This window comes from Notamacropus eugenii, chromosome 4 (genome assembly GCF_028372415.1).
Source record: "Notamacropus eugenii isolate mMacEug1 chromosome 4, mMacEug1.pri_v2, whole genome shotgun sequence".
Classification (NCBI taxonomy): domain Eukaryota; kingdom Metazoa; phylum Chordata; class Mammalia; order Diprotodontia; family Macropodidae; genus Notamacropus; species Notamacropus eugenii.
The window spans coordinates 352,356,960-352,375,998 of NC_092875.1; the positions used below are offsets into that span (position 1 = coordinate 352,356,960).

At 38.1% G+C, this 19,039-nt stretch overlaps 1 protein-coding gene across 3 annotated transcripts in view; it reads left to right on the forward strand.

Moving 5' to 3' along the window:
* The window catches only part of ADAMTS16 (ADAM metallopeptidase with thrombospondin type 1 motif 16), a 252,081-nt gene that overhangs the window by 96,051 nt on the left and 136,991 nt on the right, over positions 1-19,039 (forward strand). For all 3 annotated transcript variants that reach the window (XM_072605378.1, XM_072605380.1, XM_072605379.1), the window contains 4 exons: positions 1,340-1,423; positions 4,700-4,859; positions 5,911-6,016; positions 17,024-17,161. In XM_072605378.1, coding sequence (XP_072461479.1) covers positions 1,340-1,423; positions 4,700-4,859; positions 5,911-6,016; positions 17,024-17,161 — 488 coding nt within the window. The remainder of the gene's footprint in view (positions 1-1,339; positions 1,424-4,699; positions 4,860-5,910; positions 6,017-17,023; positions 17,162-19,039) is intronic.

Genomic DNA, 19,039 nt, shown 5'->3' on the forward strand with positions numbered 1-19,039 from the left:
GTAGCCATAATAACTTCAGTGTTCATGAGTACTAAAAATAAATAAATAAATAAAATAAACTTGAGGGTAAATTCAAAGAAGAGGTTGAAATTTTTTGAATAGAATAAAAATGTTTCTCTTTTCAACTAGGAGGTAGTACATACATAGATATCTAAATGTCTTGTGGCTCAACCTTTCTCTGCCTTCAAAACAGAAATGCTGAAAGCTTAATGAATGTGATTGAATTTTTATGATTAAAAAACAAGATATATAAGAATACTTTTTTTCTACTCAAAATGCCTTTCTACTGACCTTGAAGTGTATTCTCCCTGTAACAAGCATTAGGTTCTCGGTAGAGGAAGCATCACTTCATTCATTCTTTTCTTTCTGTCTTCTTTCATTCACTCAAAAAGTGTTTATTGAACACACTTTGTGTAAGGGATTGTCAAGACATAAAATGTTCCACATAAGTGAATTATCCAGATAAGAGAACTTTAACTCTGTAAGTACTAACACTTTTTATCCCAACCACTTTTAGTGGAAATGTTTTTTAAGCAATGCTGGTCATATTTTCTTGCTTTAGTAAATAGAGTTTATTAGAAATAATTTTGTCTTTTTTTGATACCTCAAGATCCTGCTGTGAATATCCATTATCGTACTTTATTGTAATAAAGTGATACCCTCTAGGACTAATAAAGCTAGTTTCATTAAATACATCATTAAATATCTGCAAAGAATGCAAAACTCTCCTATATAAGGTGCCTTCTTCGAGGTGCCCTCAGAGACTTACTGTGATGTACAAAACTATTTACCCTCAATCCTTCAGAGCCATGATGTTTTTTCTTCTGTCCATGTGTCTCGTCTTATGTTCCTTTGTCAGTTCTTTCTGCTGATGCTATATTTGTCACTCACTACTGTCATCCGGGTTTCTAGTCTCAATTGCTTCTGCTGAACTATTTCTCTCTTCCCCTTTTTCCTTCCTCATCTATCTTTTCTTCTTCTTTTTTTTTTTTTGCCTCGCACCTCTTTTCCCTGATGTTTCTTCTGGATTTTGAGGTCAGCCAGCAGACACTGGCATTGAAAGTCATCAACAGCAATGATCTGTAAATCAGCCAGTCAACACTTTGGCTGTTTCCATTCCTGTTCATGGTTCAGAAGCTCTTTGTTATGTCTTTGTACTTCAGGCATTGATGAGGGTGTATGAGGTTGCTAGAAGTTGGAACTCCATATAATCAAGATAGTAACTGCAATATTGATGTTGCAGTTCCCTAGCAAAGTCTCTGAAGACAGTGCTTTAAAGCAAGTTATATAGAAGAAGTGAAGGCTTCTGTGACAAATGTGCTTTCCTTGTCTTCCCCAGGTGTCTGCTTTGTTTAAAGATGGAACAATAGGTGGTAACATCAACATTGCAGTTGTAGGTCTGATTCTTCTAGAAGAGGAGCAGGTACTGTATTACTGAATTTTTTTCAGAGAAATGATGCAAATTTAGTATTTTACTTTCATTTGTATAATAGCCACCCTAACTCAGTTTTGCCTGAGGCTGAAAATATTTTCATGTTTCATATCTAAAGTAATGAATTTGTCATTAGTTAGTTCAATGGGATTATTTGAATTCTTGTAGTTTGTATATAGAGGGGTTAAATAGTCTTTCAATCATCTTGTGTATGTGGGATAGAAGGCAGAATGAGGACCACCTACATTCTTTAAAGATAGCAGAAGATTTAAGTTGGTCTCTATGTTAAAAAAAAAACAAAACTATGAATATATTTGAAACATAGCATATGGACCGTGTCTTTTGCCATTTTGAGATTTTCGAATGCCAGATGGCAGCGTAGGCAGTAAAAAACAAACGAAAAATGCTGTATATTCTGTTTTTTCATAGCACTAGTATTAGTTAAGTTTTGACACAGTTTTGTTTCGGATCATTGAAAATTACTCATAAACATTAGTTCTTTTATCATGTCAATGTTTCTCACTACTATTGAACTCATTTTCAGATCCTAATGGCTTGAGTTTTGAGTTCTGTAGAGAAGAAACAAAGTTAGAGTAAATTTTATTTTCTAAACTCATTTGTCTCTCCTTCATATCCAACTTGTCAGTTTCATAAATTTCCCAAACCAGAATCTGTCCATGTGTTTAAATGATGACCATTGTAGTGATTTCTTCTTAGTTCTAGGCTTTTTACTAGTTACTTGTTATGTACATCTCTAGGAAGAGAAAGGAAAATAATTTCTTCTATCACGATCCCAAACCCCTAAATGATATACATTTTTCCATGTCTGCCATGATGAGGAATCTAGGTAGGAGGTACAGTTGAATAGTAAGAAAGAGTATATATTTCTCAAGCTCCTCTTTGTTTATAACTCATTCTTACATTTTTGGGAGGTGGGAGGGTTGTGACATAGGCTATATGTTGGAAGGACAGTTATTACCAGCTCCTGTCTTCCTCCTGCCTGGCAAGAGATGGATGAGGTTCTGGCAGAAAAATACAAAGGGGCTTTATTCCTCTTTTCCTGTGAACCCACCCAATATCCAACCCTGTTCTCCTTCTGAAGGGAAAGGAGAGCAAATTCAGCTCCAAGGTCTTATTTTGTGTGCTGAACGATCAGTGTTTCTCAAGTGACAGCTTAATTATTTTGTGTTTTAAAACTTCTTCACCTTGGAATTTATCCAAGCTGCAAAGAGGACAAGAGTCTGTCTTTTGATCATACACCTGTGTTAACTTTAATTAATGTAATTTTCCTGGAAATCACCAGCTGAAGAATTTCAGGCATGTTGTGTCTCTTTTCAAATGTTTTACACATTGGCATTTAACTTAGATTTACTCCTTTCTCTGGTAAAACCAGCATATTATTTTAAGTAGAAGATACCATCATTTGTTGACCATGAAACACTGTATACTTGTAATATTATCACTGTTATTGCCTTATTCTCAAAAGTTTAATTTATGCTGTTAGGCCTCTAAAAATACAAATTTAGCAGAAAACAGCGTTCCTAAAAGTAGTGACTTAACTCATAGCATAGTCACTGTAATAAAATTGTTTGCTTCCAAATTATGCCCATGCCCATTATCTTCTGCCTTCTTTACTAAAGTTCCAATTTGACAGTTTTATAAATTTCCCAAAGCAGAATCTGTCCATGTGTTTAAATAGTGACCATGGAAGTGATTTCTTCTTAGTTCCAAAATTTTTATGAGGTCTCGAAAAGTAAGTTTGATATGCTTTCTCAAGGCTGTTGTAGTAACCTTTACTTAAGGTTACCTCTATCTTAATATAGTAGATAGAGAGAGCAGGCGTAAACACCAAAAAGATCTGGGTTCAGTTCCTGACTTTGGCACATACTGGCTGAATGGCACTGGACAAGTCACTTAATCTTTAAATGCCTCAGTGTAACTTTTTAAGCCTGTAAGTTACACAGAAAGTGCTGTCCTGCATTGATAGAGAGAATGTCCTTGTCCATGACTTCCCTATGTCAATGAAATCAAAAGTTCAGTTCCTATCCCTTTTTACCCTAAGGATACTAATACAGGGAATTCTCAATGAACAGGTATAACATGTACCCAATTATGAGCATCCATATACAAGCATCTCTGGTTGCCAATTGTAAATGATAATAATGGCCAATAAAGTACATATTAAACATTGCAAAGGTACTTGATGATATTGCAATGTCTCCCAATCTTCCTGAAGAGGATCAGTTGTCAGGAAGCAGTACTTTAGCACTGTAGGCCATAGCATGGTAGAAAGGCAGGAGCACCATCCTGGGCTGCAACAGACCTAAGTTCCAGTTAAGTATTTGCCTCTGTGTCACTTTAGATACATCACTTAATCTGTTTGGGCCTCACTTGTTTCATTTCTAAAATGAAGGGGTGAGATTTAGCCTTTTTTTTGTATCACAGACCTTTTCGTTAGTCTGGTGCAACTGATGGACCTGTTTTCAGAATAATGTTTTTCAATATATGATATAAAATTCACAGGCTCACAAATGAAACCAATAATATTGAAATAGTTATTAAAATATAATAGGACAGTGAAGTGGTATAGTAGATAGAGCATTTTCCTGAAATCAGGAAACCTGAGACCAAGTCCCATTTTAGGCACTTACTAGTTATATCAGATTAACAAGCCACTTAAACTCTCTTTGCCTCGGTTTCCTCATCTGTAAAATGGAGATGATACCAATAATAGCATCTCCCTCCCAGGGTTGTTGTGAGGATTAAATCAGATAATATTTATAAGGCACCTATCACAGTGCCTAATACATAGCAGGTTCTATATAACTGCCAGATATAATTATTATTTTTAAAAACAAAAATTTACAGATCCCTTGAAATTTATCAACTGACTCCTTAGGGGAGATACCATGGATCACAGGTTAAGAATCCTTGGACTAGATGATTTCTCATATTCCTTTCAGCTCTAATCATCTATAAAACTATAATGAGTTTGGGTTCACTTTGTACTATTTTGTGAGATATCTTGAAAGCTTCCTTTAAAACATTTGCTGATATTGCGGTACTTATCTCTTGTCTCTTTATCAGAAAGGTGGAAGAGAAAAACATGTAATTTGAATTTTCTGATCATTTGAATTCATTGTGATTAATAAACATTTATTAAGCACCTATTATGTGCCAGCTACTGTGCTAAGCACTGTGAAGTTTTACTATGATAATAGTAATTACTATAATGTTGATATGAGTGTTATGGTCTTTCTTGAGTAGCCAGGTCTTGTGATCAATCACCATGCTGACCATACCTTAAGTAGTTTTTGCCAATGGCAGTCCGGATTGATAGGAAAAGATGGAACCCGCCATGATCATGCAGTCTTACTTACCGGTCTGGATATATGTTCCTGGAAGAATGAGCCATGTGACACTTTGGGTAAGAATTTTTGTGTGATGTTTTCAAAGATGTGTCTACATTTGTACAGGTGCATATATAATTGCCCCTTTTGTACATAAACAGTCTTTTAATTATAGTATCACTTAGTGTATTTTCACGTTAGTGGCAAGTGCCTTCCAATTTTTAATAGGTGTAGCACTGGAGGGTGAAAATTTCTGTGTGCAAGCCTACTTTTTTTTCTAAATATAGAACTCTACCTTAATATATGCCAATACTTCATCTAACAAGGAATTGTTTCTCACCAAACACTAAAGGTATGAGAACTTGATTTTCACAATTTTGAATCTTTTCAAACTTGTTACAAGTAATTTAGGATGTATGGAACTCATTAAAATGATCCAAGATCAGGGTCATCAGGTTTCAGGTTAAGATGATGAGATATTCTTGGAGAAAATCAATGTTATGAAAAGTTGTAGATATTCTGTAGAAATATAGCATTCTTTAATTTTCCATCTTTCCATAATCAACTCAGTTTCAGGATTGTTCCTTGGAGGGTCCCTGCACATTGTCTTTTTTCTTGGAGGCTGCTTGTTCATATTTTTTTCTGAAAAGTCAATGAACAGTGTTCTAATTGAGAAAACTACAAACTTTATTTCTTCTTTATTTTTAGTGAAGATGAGATATTTAGTATACAGATTTGGCTCAGTTGAATCCAATTAGTGGCAAGATGCACAGTACCCTTTGATTCAGGCTTTGGGTAGCAGGAATTTGTAGAAAAACACCCAGATCAACAATCAATAATTCAACCTCATCATATTCCATTATAGTGCATTATGTGCAGGATGCAAAACCTCAGCTAGGTTTTATATGTGATGGATGGTCCTGAGAGCTCCTAGAAATAGGTATCCTTTCTTCATCCTGCAAATAGCTGTTATGTGGTCATTCTAGTAATAGTACATCTCCATTTTCCCACAAGGGTATCAGGGAGAGAAATTGGTCTAGGAGATGAAAGATAAGAGAATATAGTTCGTTCTTTTGTTTTTTTCCAGTAACTATGCTGCACTTCTCTTTTGGCCTTCCTGTTCTGTAGGATTTGCACCCATAAGTGGAATGTGTAGCAAATATCGCAGCTGTACTGTTAATGAAGATACAGGTCTTGGTCTAGCTTTCACCATTGCCCATGAGTCTGGACACAAGTAAGTGAAAATGTGCGAAGGAACACAATATGGAGGGGTAGACCTTTTGTATACTTCTCCTACTGACCTATGCCAGAGTTTGAATTGCAATAGCTGTTCCTCTTATTTCATCATTCAAAGTATCACTAAATCAAGCCCGTCCCATGTATTAGAATTTGCTGAACAATGACGTAAACTACAATTGAACATCTCTGTGAAATATTAGCACAAAGTACTTACTTATGGCTCATGTTCATTTAGGTGCTCTATTACATTGTAAAAATATAGTCTCTTGAGATTGGTAATAGAATAAATACGTGTCTAATTAAGAGTGGGGTGAGTGGGTGATTTGGGTTCCCTCACATGAAATCTTAGGCCCTAAGTTGTAAAGGTCAAATTGAATAGGAGCTTTTATTTTTTTCCTCTAAAATTAGGAGCATACTTATACTGCAAGAAAATATATAGTTATGTGTTTGAACATATGTAATTTTCTTCTCTTTTTCTTCTTTCTTCCTTTCATACATGTGCACATGTCAGAATGCTGAAGGCAATTCTTTTGGTTAGCTCTATGATGAGGGTAAAGTGGTCAGAGCTTTTTCCCAGGACACTGAAATTTGAAGTGTGACAAAAGCACCACCTGGAGAAGCACTTTGCCCCAGTGGACACATTCCTCCAACCTACTCATCTTGTCTTCACAAGTTCCACACAAAGGGCCAGTTGTTAAGCATAAAATTTATGCAGGAATGGATGCATTCTCTCCCCCAGTGATGTATACTCTACATTCTCCCCACTCCAAGTGCAAACATTCCTAATTATCAATACTACTTTGTATTTTATTTGTGTTATCTATTCTTTAGTTCTGCTTCCAAGATTCATGTTTTCCAGTAAGTTCAATTGAATCATTTACTAGTTCACTTTGGAGAACTCCATATATTCTATATATAAGTATGTCCCAAAAGTCTTAGGGAAATTTTAAGCTTTGGTGGCTTAAAATTGACTTAGACTCTGAGATAACCAAAATATGTGTCAGTGTTTGTATGTGTGTGTGCATAGATGTATGTATAACATAAATTTTTTTTGTGTATTAATGTATTAGAAACCCTCCTATTTCTTCCTGTTGATGTCCTTTAATGAGCATTCTGTCATTATAATTACTTTTCTCCCTCTTAAAATTTCTGTTCTTGTGGTCAGTTAGTTGTGTAAAGTACGTTGTGCATCTTGGGTTTGGCTTCAACCTAAGCTTCAGGGGCTACAACGTGTGATTTTGTTCACAACGGGAAATGGGCGGGAGAGTGTGAAAGGACTGAGGCAAATCCAGTACAGCTACTACGATACAATTCTGAGTATCTGTCCTAGTGACCATCCATCAGCAACACCATTTTGTATGTGAAATTTGGTACATTTATTCCGATGGAGTGAGCAGTATTTTCGAGCAGCTAGGGGGTACAGTATGTAGACAGCCAAGTCTGAAGTCAGGAAGACCTGAGCTCAAATCCAGTCCCAGACACTTACTAGCTATGTGACCCTGGGCGAGTCATTTAACCCTGTTTCCCTCAATAGCCTCATCTGTAAAACAATCTGGAGAAAGAAACGGCAAACCACTTCAGTATCTTTGCCAAAAAAAATCCCAAATGGGGACACAAAGCATTGGACACAACTGAAGAGCAACAATGCTTGCTTAACATTTTAAAATAAATGACTTCAAGGAGTTTCTTATACTTTATATATTAAGCTATATGTTATGTTGATGATTTCCATTGTCTTTTTTTTTTATTCAGCCCTCATTGCCAGAGGGATCTCCTGCAATTCTCTTCCCAGGCCACACAGTCAACATATTTGAAATTTTTGCTGGACAATGTACAACTAAGAAACACAATTTGTTATCTTTATAGCCTTTACTTTTCCTCACCTTCTGTTTACACTGGCAAGAAAGGTAGTGCTGGTAATGTGTTTTTATGAAACTCCCCTCTCCTCCTAGCCTATTAGAAAATGAAATGAAGTCCCTTATTCATTTCCTCCAAAACTATTCAAAGGATTCAGCTGCTGTGTGTATGTACATGCTCTAGTCTCTAATGGAATGCATGAGAGTAGCTATGGACTTTGGCTCTGTGTGAACTGATGACCTCCAAATGGAAAGCTTTATATTCTGTTACTGACCCTCTCATCATTACAGGTAATGATTGACTGACTTTTTCAGTGCCTAGCAAATGGTGCCTGCACTATATATGAAGCTTCCATTTAAATAATAATTATATTTTTAATATTCTATTAGAGTAAAAGTTTCAAAACATTCACATGATCTTAGCTTCATTAAGCTCTCACTATACTCTGAAACATACCTAAATTTAATTATGTAATCAAATAACACACATTTAAAGTCCTCCCCTATATGTTAAATCAGAGTTGAGGAAATAAGTTTAAAATAATCAGTTTAGATAGGGTCTTGGCAATGTTAGCCCTTGAAGGCAGTGGGCTCACTAAGATGGTTTATTTCTCCTTTGTTTTATTTTCTCCTTTGTTTTGTGGTTTATACTAATAATTTTATCAGGTATGGAACTCGCCATGTAGAAATATTATTGACCTTTCCCAAGTAGAATTTGCCAGAAAAATGCAAATCAGTAATTCCTCTGTGACCTACAGCCTTAGAGACTTATTTGGGTCACTGAAAGGATAAAAATTATCTTTATTTTTCAAATGAGGGAATTAAAATTCAGAGGAGTAAAATGATTTCCCCAAGGTTACACAGCTAGTAAATAGTGATCTGAGGCTTGAACCCAGGTCTCCTGATTCTATACAGGTTCTTTCTTCTTTTTCATATTTTCCTCTAATATTGGATCAGTTAGGTTTAAGCAGACTCATTTTTAGAATGTTATAGCTAGTAAATTTAATAAAATATTCTTTTCCAAAGGTTTTTATGTTGACAGAACATAATGTAAAAAAAAAAAAATAGCTCACTTCTGTGAGGCTCGATTTGAACTCAGGTCCTTCTGACTCCATGGTCAGTATTCTATCCACTGTGCCACCTAGCTATTCCTTGTTACCTTATTTTCAATCCACTTTTTTTTTGGTAGGGAGGTGTTAAGGCAAACTAAACATCTAAACTTTAGATTAAAGGAGTTTCTTCCAGGTATGATTCCTTTTTTTTTTTTAATCTCACTGTGTTGAAAAGACTCTTAGAGATCAAATATTCATTCATTTAATTTGTTTAAATTTGGGTTGGGATAGGGAAGGCAGGAAAGTCAGAATAAAGATGAGGAGGTATATTCTCTTTCACTAGGTACAGGAGAGTCAGGGTGAGGGTTGTGAACCTGCAACCTTAAGGCCACATATTGGCCTCTTGGTTCTTGGGTGAAGCCTTTTGACTGAATTGGAGTGTTACAGAACAAATCCTTTTACTAAAGGGATTTGTTCTGTAAAGTTTGGATTCTGTCAAAGGGCCACACTTTTTTTTTTAAAGAGGCAATAGAAGGAGATTTTTGCTGCTACTCTAAATCACTTGAAACAGCTACATGTGGTTTGTAAGCTGCAGGTGCTAAAAAACTGGTAGGGCTGTACCGATAACTGAACTGCATGCTTTGGAGAATGTGTAATTTGGGCAATAGGCCATTTGAGAAATTCCCATTTGTGAAGGGAAGCAGTATGGTCTGATGGGTAGAGCCAGGGGAATAGGAATCTAGATGTACTCTGCTTCTACCACAGCTTGGCTATATAGCCATGGAGTCATTACTTAATCTGGTCTCACTAAATTTTCCCATCTGCAAAATTGGTAAAGCTCTTTGAAATCTTTAGGCCAGACATGCAGGTGCAGTTTAAATTATATTATAACCTTGAAGTCAGAGCTTCTCAGTATGTAAGATATGCTCCCAGGGCTAAACCATATTATTTTTTCAGCCACTTAGGACTCCATTTTCTAAATTATGTTTTTTAGTAACCTGAATTATATGTAAGAAACCAGTTAACCTCACTCACGTTTGCACCTTGGGGCATGGCAAGTACTAATCCACGAGAATGTCAGGGTCTGCATTGCTAGGTTTCCAGGATACAATGGATTTGGAGTCAGAAGTCCCGGGTTTGAATCCTGACTCAGCAGTGTACTACCTGCATAACCTTGGGCAAGTGACTTTAACCTCTCTGGGTCTCAGTTTCCTCATCCATAAAATGAGGCAGTAGATTAAATAACCTTTGATTTCTCTTGCAACTATAAATCCATAATACAGTGCTGCTTAGTGGACTTCACTTCCTTTACTTATAGTACCAGAGACAGCGGACCTTTAAGATCCCTTCACTTTCTAAATCTAGAAGCCTTTTCATTGTTTTATCATGTCTGTATCCTGTCTGCTCATTCTCTTTCCCTGTGACCAGTCTCTGATACCACTAACGGGGCAATAAGAGCTTTGGGAAATCAATGATGTACAAATTAATATAATTTTAGAGCTATAAATAACCTGGTTCCAACAGCTCATTTTACAGATAAAGGATTTCAAGGCTAGGCAGAGGAAATGACTTATCCAAAGTCATGGTGGCAATTCAAGTTCTCCTGACTCCTGGCCCATAATCTCCCCTATTCTTCATATTGTCTCCCCTAGAGTCATAATACTGTGCTCCATAGCCTCACATAACTGCTCTATGTCAGGAGGATGGATGTCTAGGGATAAGCCCTAATGGGATTCCTTCTTTCCAGAGGCAAAGATTTTAAAAGACATACTCTGATTTTTTCAAAGTAATCCATCTTCCATCCTTATAAATTGCTATCCCAGTAGTTTAGAAGAGTTGTTGCTTCAAAAAAAAATGGGCATAATACTAGGCACTAAAGAAACATCTTGATTGCTTAATTTACTCCCAGGGAAGAGTATCTATGTTGAAATAACATGATTTATTTTAAGTTCAAATTTTAAACTCTCCTCCTTGACCCTAAAAATGCCTCACAGAAAATATTCTTTCAAACGTCATGTTTTTGTATTGCTCTAAATAGTTAAAGAAAAAAATAGTTGCCAAGTCTTTTCAATTCTTTCTCTTTGATATCTCTCCTGTCCTTGTCCTTCTCTCTGTACCACAACCAACTCAGTCCAGGTCCTCATCACCACTCATCTGGTGCATTGCAGTAGCGGTGGAATAACCCTTCATTGATCTCCTTGAGTCCAGTCTCCCTTACTGGTGCCAAACTGATATCCCTAACATACAGATCTTTGCTCCTATGGTGCAGCCCCCAGGATATCATTCCTTTGCTAAATAAAATTCAATGGCTCCCCATTGCTCTGAGTTAAAATACAAAGTTATTTAAAGTCTATCATGTTCCACCTTCATGCTCTATTTTTTGAAGCTTTTTATTATTTTATTGGGCAAGTCACTTAACTGTTTGCCTCAGTTCCTTATGTGAATGAGCTGAAGAAGGAAATGGCAAACCACTCCAGTGCCTCTCTCAAGAAAACCCCAAATGAGGGCATGAAGAGTTGGATGCGACTGAATCAACTGAACAAAATAATTACACTATTACTTGCACATTAATAATTATAGTATTACTCCCTTTCAAAAAGACAGGCCTATTTGCTATTAACTGGACAAGAAATTCTAATGCCTGTCTCTGTGTCTTTCTATGGATTGTCCCCTGTGCCTAAAATGATTTCCTGGGCACCACTCCTCTTGAAATGTGCACACTCCAAGACTCAGCTCAAGTATTCCCTCTTTGAAAAGCCCTTTTCTGTTATTAGTGCCTGCCTCCTCTTAATGGAAATTTTACACACATACACACACACACACACACACACACACGTATGCCCATAAATAAGTACAGTCCATATATTTTCAATTAGCATTTTTGAACCTCTTTTGTTCCAGATACTCTGTTAGGTCCCAGAGATAACAAATATAAAAGTGAGACAATCCTAACCCTCAAAGAACTTACATTAACTAGGGGTCAACAGTACATGTACAGGTGAGTTTGTAGACTCAGGACATTCTCTGATACAAAAGAGGTGCCAAATAAATTCCTGTGGATTAATTTATTGAAACAGATAAAAACTAAGTAAATAATCCCCTTTTCCTACTTTGTTCCTTACTAGTGTTTCTCAACTTTCTTATTCATCAAATTTCACAGAATCATAGGTTTGGAGCTGGAAGAAACCTTAGAGATGATATGGTCCAACCCTCTCATTTTACAGATGAGGAAAGAGACTCAGAGAGATCAGCTGAATTACTTAAGACTCCATGGCTAGTAGCAGGCAGTTCTGAGATTCAAACTCAGGTTCTTTGACTCCAAAATCCAAAGCTACCTTTCCTTTAGGGGAAGGAAAAGGGAAGAATCAGAAAATTTGGCTCATCTATTTTTTTCTTTGCTTCATTGATGTTAATGTTAAGTAAACTCACTCTATTAATGCTATCTGGACCTTTTATAAATATCATGATAATAGAAAATGAGACACAAAATACTCTCTCATACATAGGTCAAAGAAAGAAGACAACATTAATCCTTTTTTATCACATCATACCAGGGCCAGCTTCATACCACTGACCTAAATCTGAAACCTTTCCATAGCCTATGACACATTGTTTATGCCATATGGTAACCCTGGGCTTGGTTAATTATTTTTAATAGAACTTCAGAAAGTGGGTGGAGGTCAAAATGACTAAGCCCACATCACTGGTGGCACTGTATATGAATTCTACAGAAAGCTGCCATTTGCAGTGCCACATGATCTAAGTTAGACCCTTAACTCTATTTGTTAAAATTTTAATAAGATAGAGGCAAAACTGAAATAGTGGTTTGCTTATTTCCAGAATACTTTAATTACCTCTTTTAGAATGATCTTTGCTACTTGAAGAATTCCTTCTTTCTTCCCAAAGCTTTTGGGGCTGCTCTCTGAGGCTCTTCAGAGTGATCAGCTGGATGGTGCAGTGGATAAAATGCTAGACTCATAGTCAGGAGTTCAAATTCTCTTTTAAATATCTGCTTACCTTTGCAAGTAACTTGGCCTCTTTCAGACTCATTTTGTTCATCTATAAAAACAGGAGTTTGGATTCAATGATCCCTAAGGTCCTTTTTAATTCTGAATATATGAGTCATCCTCAGACCAGATAGCACCTATTCCCCTGATTTTTCTCTCCCTACTGCTCTTCTTAATCAAAGAAAAATCTGTCTTGCTTCATATTTCCTCAGAACCCTAAACTGGGGAGAATCCAACAAACTAATTATATCTAAGACATTAATAGTCAATAATGACCCTCCAGAAATGTGAACAGTTTTCAGTGCCAGATTTGAAACCCTTCCCAATCTCTATGATACAAGATTTCCATAGAGATCGGCATTCGTAGGAAAACCTTTCAGGAGTAGACTTTATAAAGTTAAAGGAAATAGTAGAGAGAAATGCTTGAGGGGAGGGAGGAAGTACCTGCATAGGTGATGTCATCAAAATATCATATAGAGGCCAAGATGGCAGAGTAGAAAGATGCACATACACATAGCTCTGAACCCACAACCCATAGAACGGCTACAGGGGAGTAACTCACGGCGAATTCTGCACCCAGAGGCCATGGAATATTGGAGCGAGGGAGATTTCTGTTCTGGAGAGACCTGCAAACCTCTCGCGGGGGGTCCTTCATGCTGTGGACTGGGCGCCAGGACTGGGAGCTGAGTGCAGCCCTGCCACAACCACGGCACTGAGAGGAAAAGATCCGAGCAGGCTTCAGGGACGGGATCTCAAGTGGCCACGTGGGTCCCTCCACCCACAGAGGGACCTGCAAACCTCTCGCAAAAGGTCCGTCGCGCTGCAGACGCGGAGCCCAGCCCAGACCTGCCGCGGCTGTGGCACTGAGAGATACAGATCCAAGCAGGCTTCAGGGACGGGATCTCCAGCGGCCGCACAAGTCCCTTCACCCACAGGTGACGGGGGTCGGTGAGAGAGTCTCTTTGGCGGGTCAAAAGGGGAGTGGGGTGCCCCCATAATTCAGGCCCCCCCCCAGGAGATAGAAGCTGAGAGGCGGCTGCAGACCAGGGCTCCCCAAGTGGGCGGGAGCCTGGATCCATTGTGGAAGGTCTGTGCATAAACCCCCTGAGGGAACTGAGCCTGAGAGGCTGCCCTGCCCCAACCTCAGCACCTGAACACAATCTCATACTGAATAGCAGCCCTGCCACCGCCAAAAGCCCTAAGGCTGGAAGCAGCATTTGAATCTCAGACCCCAAACGCTGGCTGGGAGGATCAGGAGGCGAGGTGGGTGTGAGGAGAATATTCAGAGGTCAAGTCACTGGCTGAGAAAATGCTCAGAAAAGGGAAAAGAAATAAGATCATAGAAGGTTACTTTCTTGGCAAACAGGCATTTCCTCCCTTCCTTTCTGATGAGGAAGAACAATGCTTACCATCAGGCAAAGACACAGAAATTAAGGCTTCTGTGTCCCAGCCCAACCAATGGGCTCAGGCCATGGAAGAGCTCAAAAAGAATTTTGAAAATCAAGTTAGAGAGGTGGAGGAAAAACTGGGAAGAGAAATGAGAGAGATGAAAGAAAAGCATGAAAAGCAGATCAGCTCCCTGCTAAAGGAGACCCAAAAAAATGTTGAAGAAATTAACACCTTGAAAACTAGCCTAACTCAATTGGCAAAAGAGCTTCAAAAAGCCAATGAGGAGAAGAATGCTTTCAAAAGCAGAATTAGCCAAATGGAAAAGGAGATTCAAAAGCTCACTGAAGAAAATAGTTCTTTCAAAACTAGAATGGCACAGATGGAGGCTAAGAACTTTGTGAGAAAGCATGATATCACAATACAAAACCAAAAGAATGGAAAAATGGAAGATAATGTGAAATATCTCATTGGAAAAACAACTGACCTGGAAAATAGATTCAGGAGAGACAATTTAAAAATTTTGGGACTACCTGAAAGCCATGATCAAAAGAAGAGCCTAGACATTATCTTTCATGAAATTATCAAGGAAAACTGCCCTGAGATTCTAGAACCAGAGGGCAAAATAAATATTCCAAGGAATCCACAGAACACCGCATGAAAGAGATCCAAAAAGAGAAACTCCTAGGAACATTGTGGCCAAATTCCAGAGTTCCCAGGTCAAGGAGAAAATATTACAAGCAGCTAGAAAGAAACAATTCAAGTACTGTGGAAATACAATCAGGATAACACAAGATCTAGCAGCCTCTACATTAAGGGATCGAAGGGCATGGAATAGGATATTCCAGAAGTCAAAGGAACTAGTACTAAAACCAAAAATCACGTACCCAGCAAAACTGAGTATAATACTTCAGGGGAAAAAATGGTCTTTCAATGAAATAGAGGATTTTCAAGCATTCTTGATGAAAAGACCAGAGCTGAAAAGAAAATTTGACTTTCAAACACAAGAATGAAGAGAACTATGAAAAGGTGAACAGCAAAGAGAAGTCATAAGGGACTTACTAAAGCTGAACTGTTTACATTCCTACATGGAAAGACAATATTTGTAACTCTTGAAACATTTCAGTATCTGGGTACTGGGTGGGATTACACACACACACATGCACACATGCACACATACATAGAGACAGAGTGCACAGAGTGAATTGAAGAGGATGGGATCATATCTTAAAAAAAAAATGAAATCAAGCAGTGAGAGAGAAATATATTGGGAGGAGAAAGGGAGAAATTGAATGGGGCAAATTATCTCTCATAAAAGAGGCAAGCAAAAGACTCATTAGTGGAGGGATAAAGAGGGGAGGTGAGAGAAAAACATGAAGTCTACTCTAATCACATTCCACTAAAGGAAAGAATAAAATGCACACTCATTTTGGTAGGAAAACCTATCTCACAATACAGGAAAGTGGGGGATAAGGGGACAAGCAGGGTGGGGGGGGATGATAGAAGGGAGGGTATGGAGAGGAGAGTGCAATTCGAGGTTGACACTCATGGGGAGGGATAGGATCAAAAGAGAATAGAAGTAATGGGGGACAGGATAGGATGGAGGGAAATATAGTTAGTCCTATACAACACAACTATTATGGAAGTCATTTGCAAAACTACACAGATTTGGCCTATATTGAATGGCTTGCCTTCCAAAGGAAAGGGGTGGAGAGGGAGGGAGGTAAAGAAGTTGGAACTCAAAGTGTTAGGATCAACTGTAATGTTCTTACCACTAGGAAATAAGAAATACAGGTAAAGGGGTTAAGAAAGCTATCTGGCCCTACAGGACAAAAGAGAAGATGGAGACAAGGGCAGAGAGGGATGATAGAAGAGAGAGCAGATTGGTCACAGGGGCAATTAGAATGCTTGGTGTTTGGCGGGGGGGAGGGGATAAAAGGGGAGAAAATTTGTAACCCAAAATTTTGTGAAAATGAATGTTAAAAGTTAAATAAATAAATTTAATTATTAAAAAAATATATCATATAGAATTTTGGGGAGAGAGCTAATGAGTTGGAGAAAATGCTTTTTTCTCTCCTCATCCACGAAGATTAAATCTTAATTTATCATTTGCTCTTTTGGACCCCTCCACATGCAAAATACTGAGATAGGATTTTATGTGGCAGTAACCTCAACTATCAGGGCCCTCACCTAGGTTGAGGCAGGGCTGAGACCACTTGGTTATCTGACTTGTACTCATCATCCCCTGGATTTTACTTTCAAAGAAAAGAAACCAACATAGGGGATTGTAATGTAAAAAGACCACTCAGCTCAGTGGCTGTAGCCCCAAAGAAAACTTGCAAGTGAGTGTGGCAGATTTACAGATGGTCTTGATCACTCATCAGACTGAAGTTGCTTCCAGAGAAGGTGACAAAGGTGAAGAAGGATCCAACAGCAGATTTAATTAAGAGACTATAAAAGAAAATTAATAAGTAGAATGCTTCTTCTACCTCACTTGAATTGCATTTGTGCTCATTAGTCCAAATAAGTAGGTTTTTTTGTTCTATCTGTATCATTTATGTACAATTCTCCAACATCTTAAAAGGAGGCTGTGGCTTGCCTTGGATTGCACAATGCAGTCAAAACCTAAGTTTGGATTGCTTCAGATGTGTATAAAATGTTTTCTGTTTTTCAGTGTTTGACATTTTTTTCTCTTTGATAGCTTTGGCATGGTCCATGATGGAGAAGGGAACATGTGCAAGAAGTCTGAGGGTAACATCATGTCCCCTACATTGGCAGGGCACAATGGAGTCTTTTCTTGGTCAGCTTGCAGTCGCCAGTATCTGTACAAATTTTTAAGGTAAATGATTCCAGAAGGAATTTGATTAAAAATTTATTAAATTCTTTAAGTATGTAAAATGCTGGGTGATGGGGAGGACACAAAATTCAGAAAAGACAGTGTCACTGCTCTCATGCAGATCACAGCCAAATGGGGATAAGATAACTACACAAATAGCCACAGTTTAAAATAATGCATTATCACTGCTTAAATGAGTTACAAGCAAGTACTATATAGATTCTAAGGCAGGAAGGCCATTCTCAGCTAGAAGTCATTAGAGAGGAAATGGAAGGGGTAGGGGGAAAGCTTTTATTTACATGTTGGATGCTGTGCTAAGTGCTTCACAAATATTATCTCATTTGATCCTCACAATAACCTTGGGAGGTAGGTGGCTGTTATTACCCCCATTTTACAGTTGAAAAACCTGCAACAAATAGAGGTTAAGTGATTTAGGGTTAGGGTTAGGGTTAGAGTGCATTTAGGGTTAGGGTTAGGGTTAGGGTTAGGATTAGAATCGAGTGCATTTAGGGTTAGGGTTAGGGTTAGGGTTAGGGTTAGGGTTAGGGTTAGGGTTAGGGTTAGGATTAGAATCGAGTGCATTTAGGGTTAGGGTTAGGGTTAGGGTTAGGGTTAGAGCTAGGGTTAGGGTTAGGGTTAGGGTTAGGGTTTGAGTTAGGGTTAGGGTTAGGGTTAGGGTAGGGTTAGGGTTAGGTTTAGGGTTAGGGTTAAGTTTAAGGTTAGGGTTAGGGTAGGGTTAGGGTTAGGGTTAGGGTTAGAATCAAGGGTTAGGGTTAGGGTTAGGGTTAGAGTGCATTTAGGGTTAGGGTTAGGGTTAGGGTTAGAATCGAGGGTTAGGGTTAGGGTTAGAATCAAGGGTTAGGGTTAGAATTGAGTCGATAGAATCGAGTGCATTTAGGGTTAGAATCGAGTGCATTTAGGATTAGGGTTAGGGTAAGGGTTAGGGTTAGGGTTAGGGGTTAGGGTTAGGGTTAGGATTAGGATTAGAATCACAGTTAGGGTTAGGGTTAGGGTTAGGGTTAGAGTTTAGGGTTAGGGTTAGGGTTAGGGTTAGGGTTAGGGTTAGGGTTAGGGTTAGGGTTAGCATTATGGTTAGAATCAAGAGTAATTTACAAGTGAGTGACTTATCTGCTTTGGTGAAAGAAATATCCACAGCGATGATTCCTTACGAAATCATACCTGTCTTGCCCCCCCCCCCCAAAATCGGAAAATGAATACTGTGCATTTTGACAATTTGTTCCATATCTGGAAGCACTCTGAATTTAATCGCCTCCATCACCATCTCTACCAATGTAGTTCCAGTAATAGTGGAAGAAAAGAAAAACCCCTATCCACTTTCTGTCTAACATAGTTACATAGTTATATAGGATAATAAACATGTCCTATGGTGTCATCTTATAAAAATCACAGGGTCAATAATTAGAAGGTATATTAGAGACCATTTAGTTCAACTCCCTCACTTTACAAACAAAGAAATTGTGGCCCAGAGAGATAATTTGACTGATTTGTTCAAGATCTCACAAGTACTAAATGACTGATCCATATTTCAAAGCAGGATCTCAGCTCTGAACCCGAGACCCTTTTCCACTACACAGACACTGACTTCAAAGCTCCTCTGTGGTCATCTATTGCCTGTACCATCAATGTGATACCCACAGCAGCCACTATGGATAAGCGTAAAATTGTAAAATATAAACTCTCTTCCTCAAAGAGGAAATCAAGACATTTATTCAAACACCAGAAAATCAAATTTGTCATAGTAACAAGGAAATCTATACATATTATCAATGCAGGAAGCATAGCCATCCCCAAGCTTTCCTTCTGTTAGGCCTCCCCACAAACAAGCTCTTTTAGACAAAATCACTCCCTCTCTCACTCATG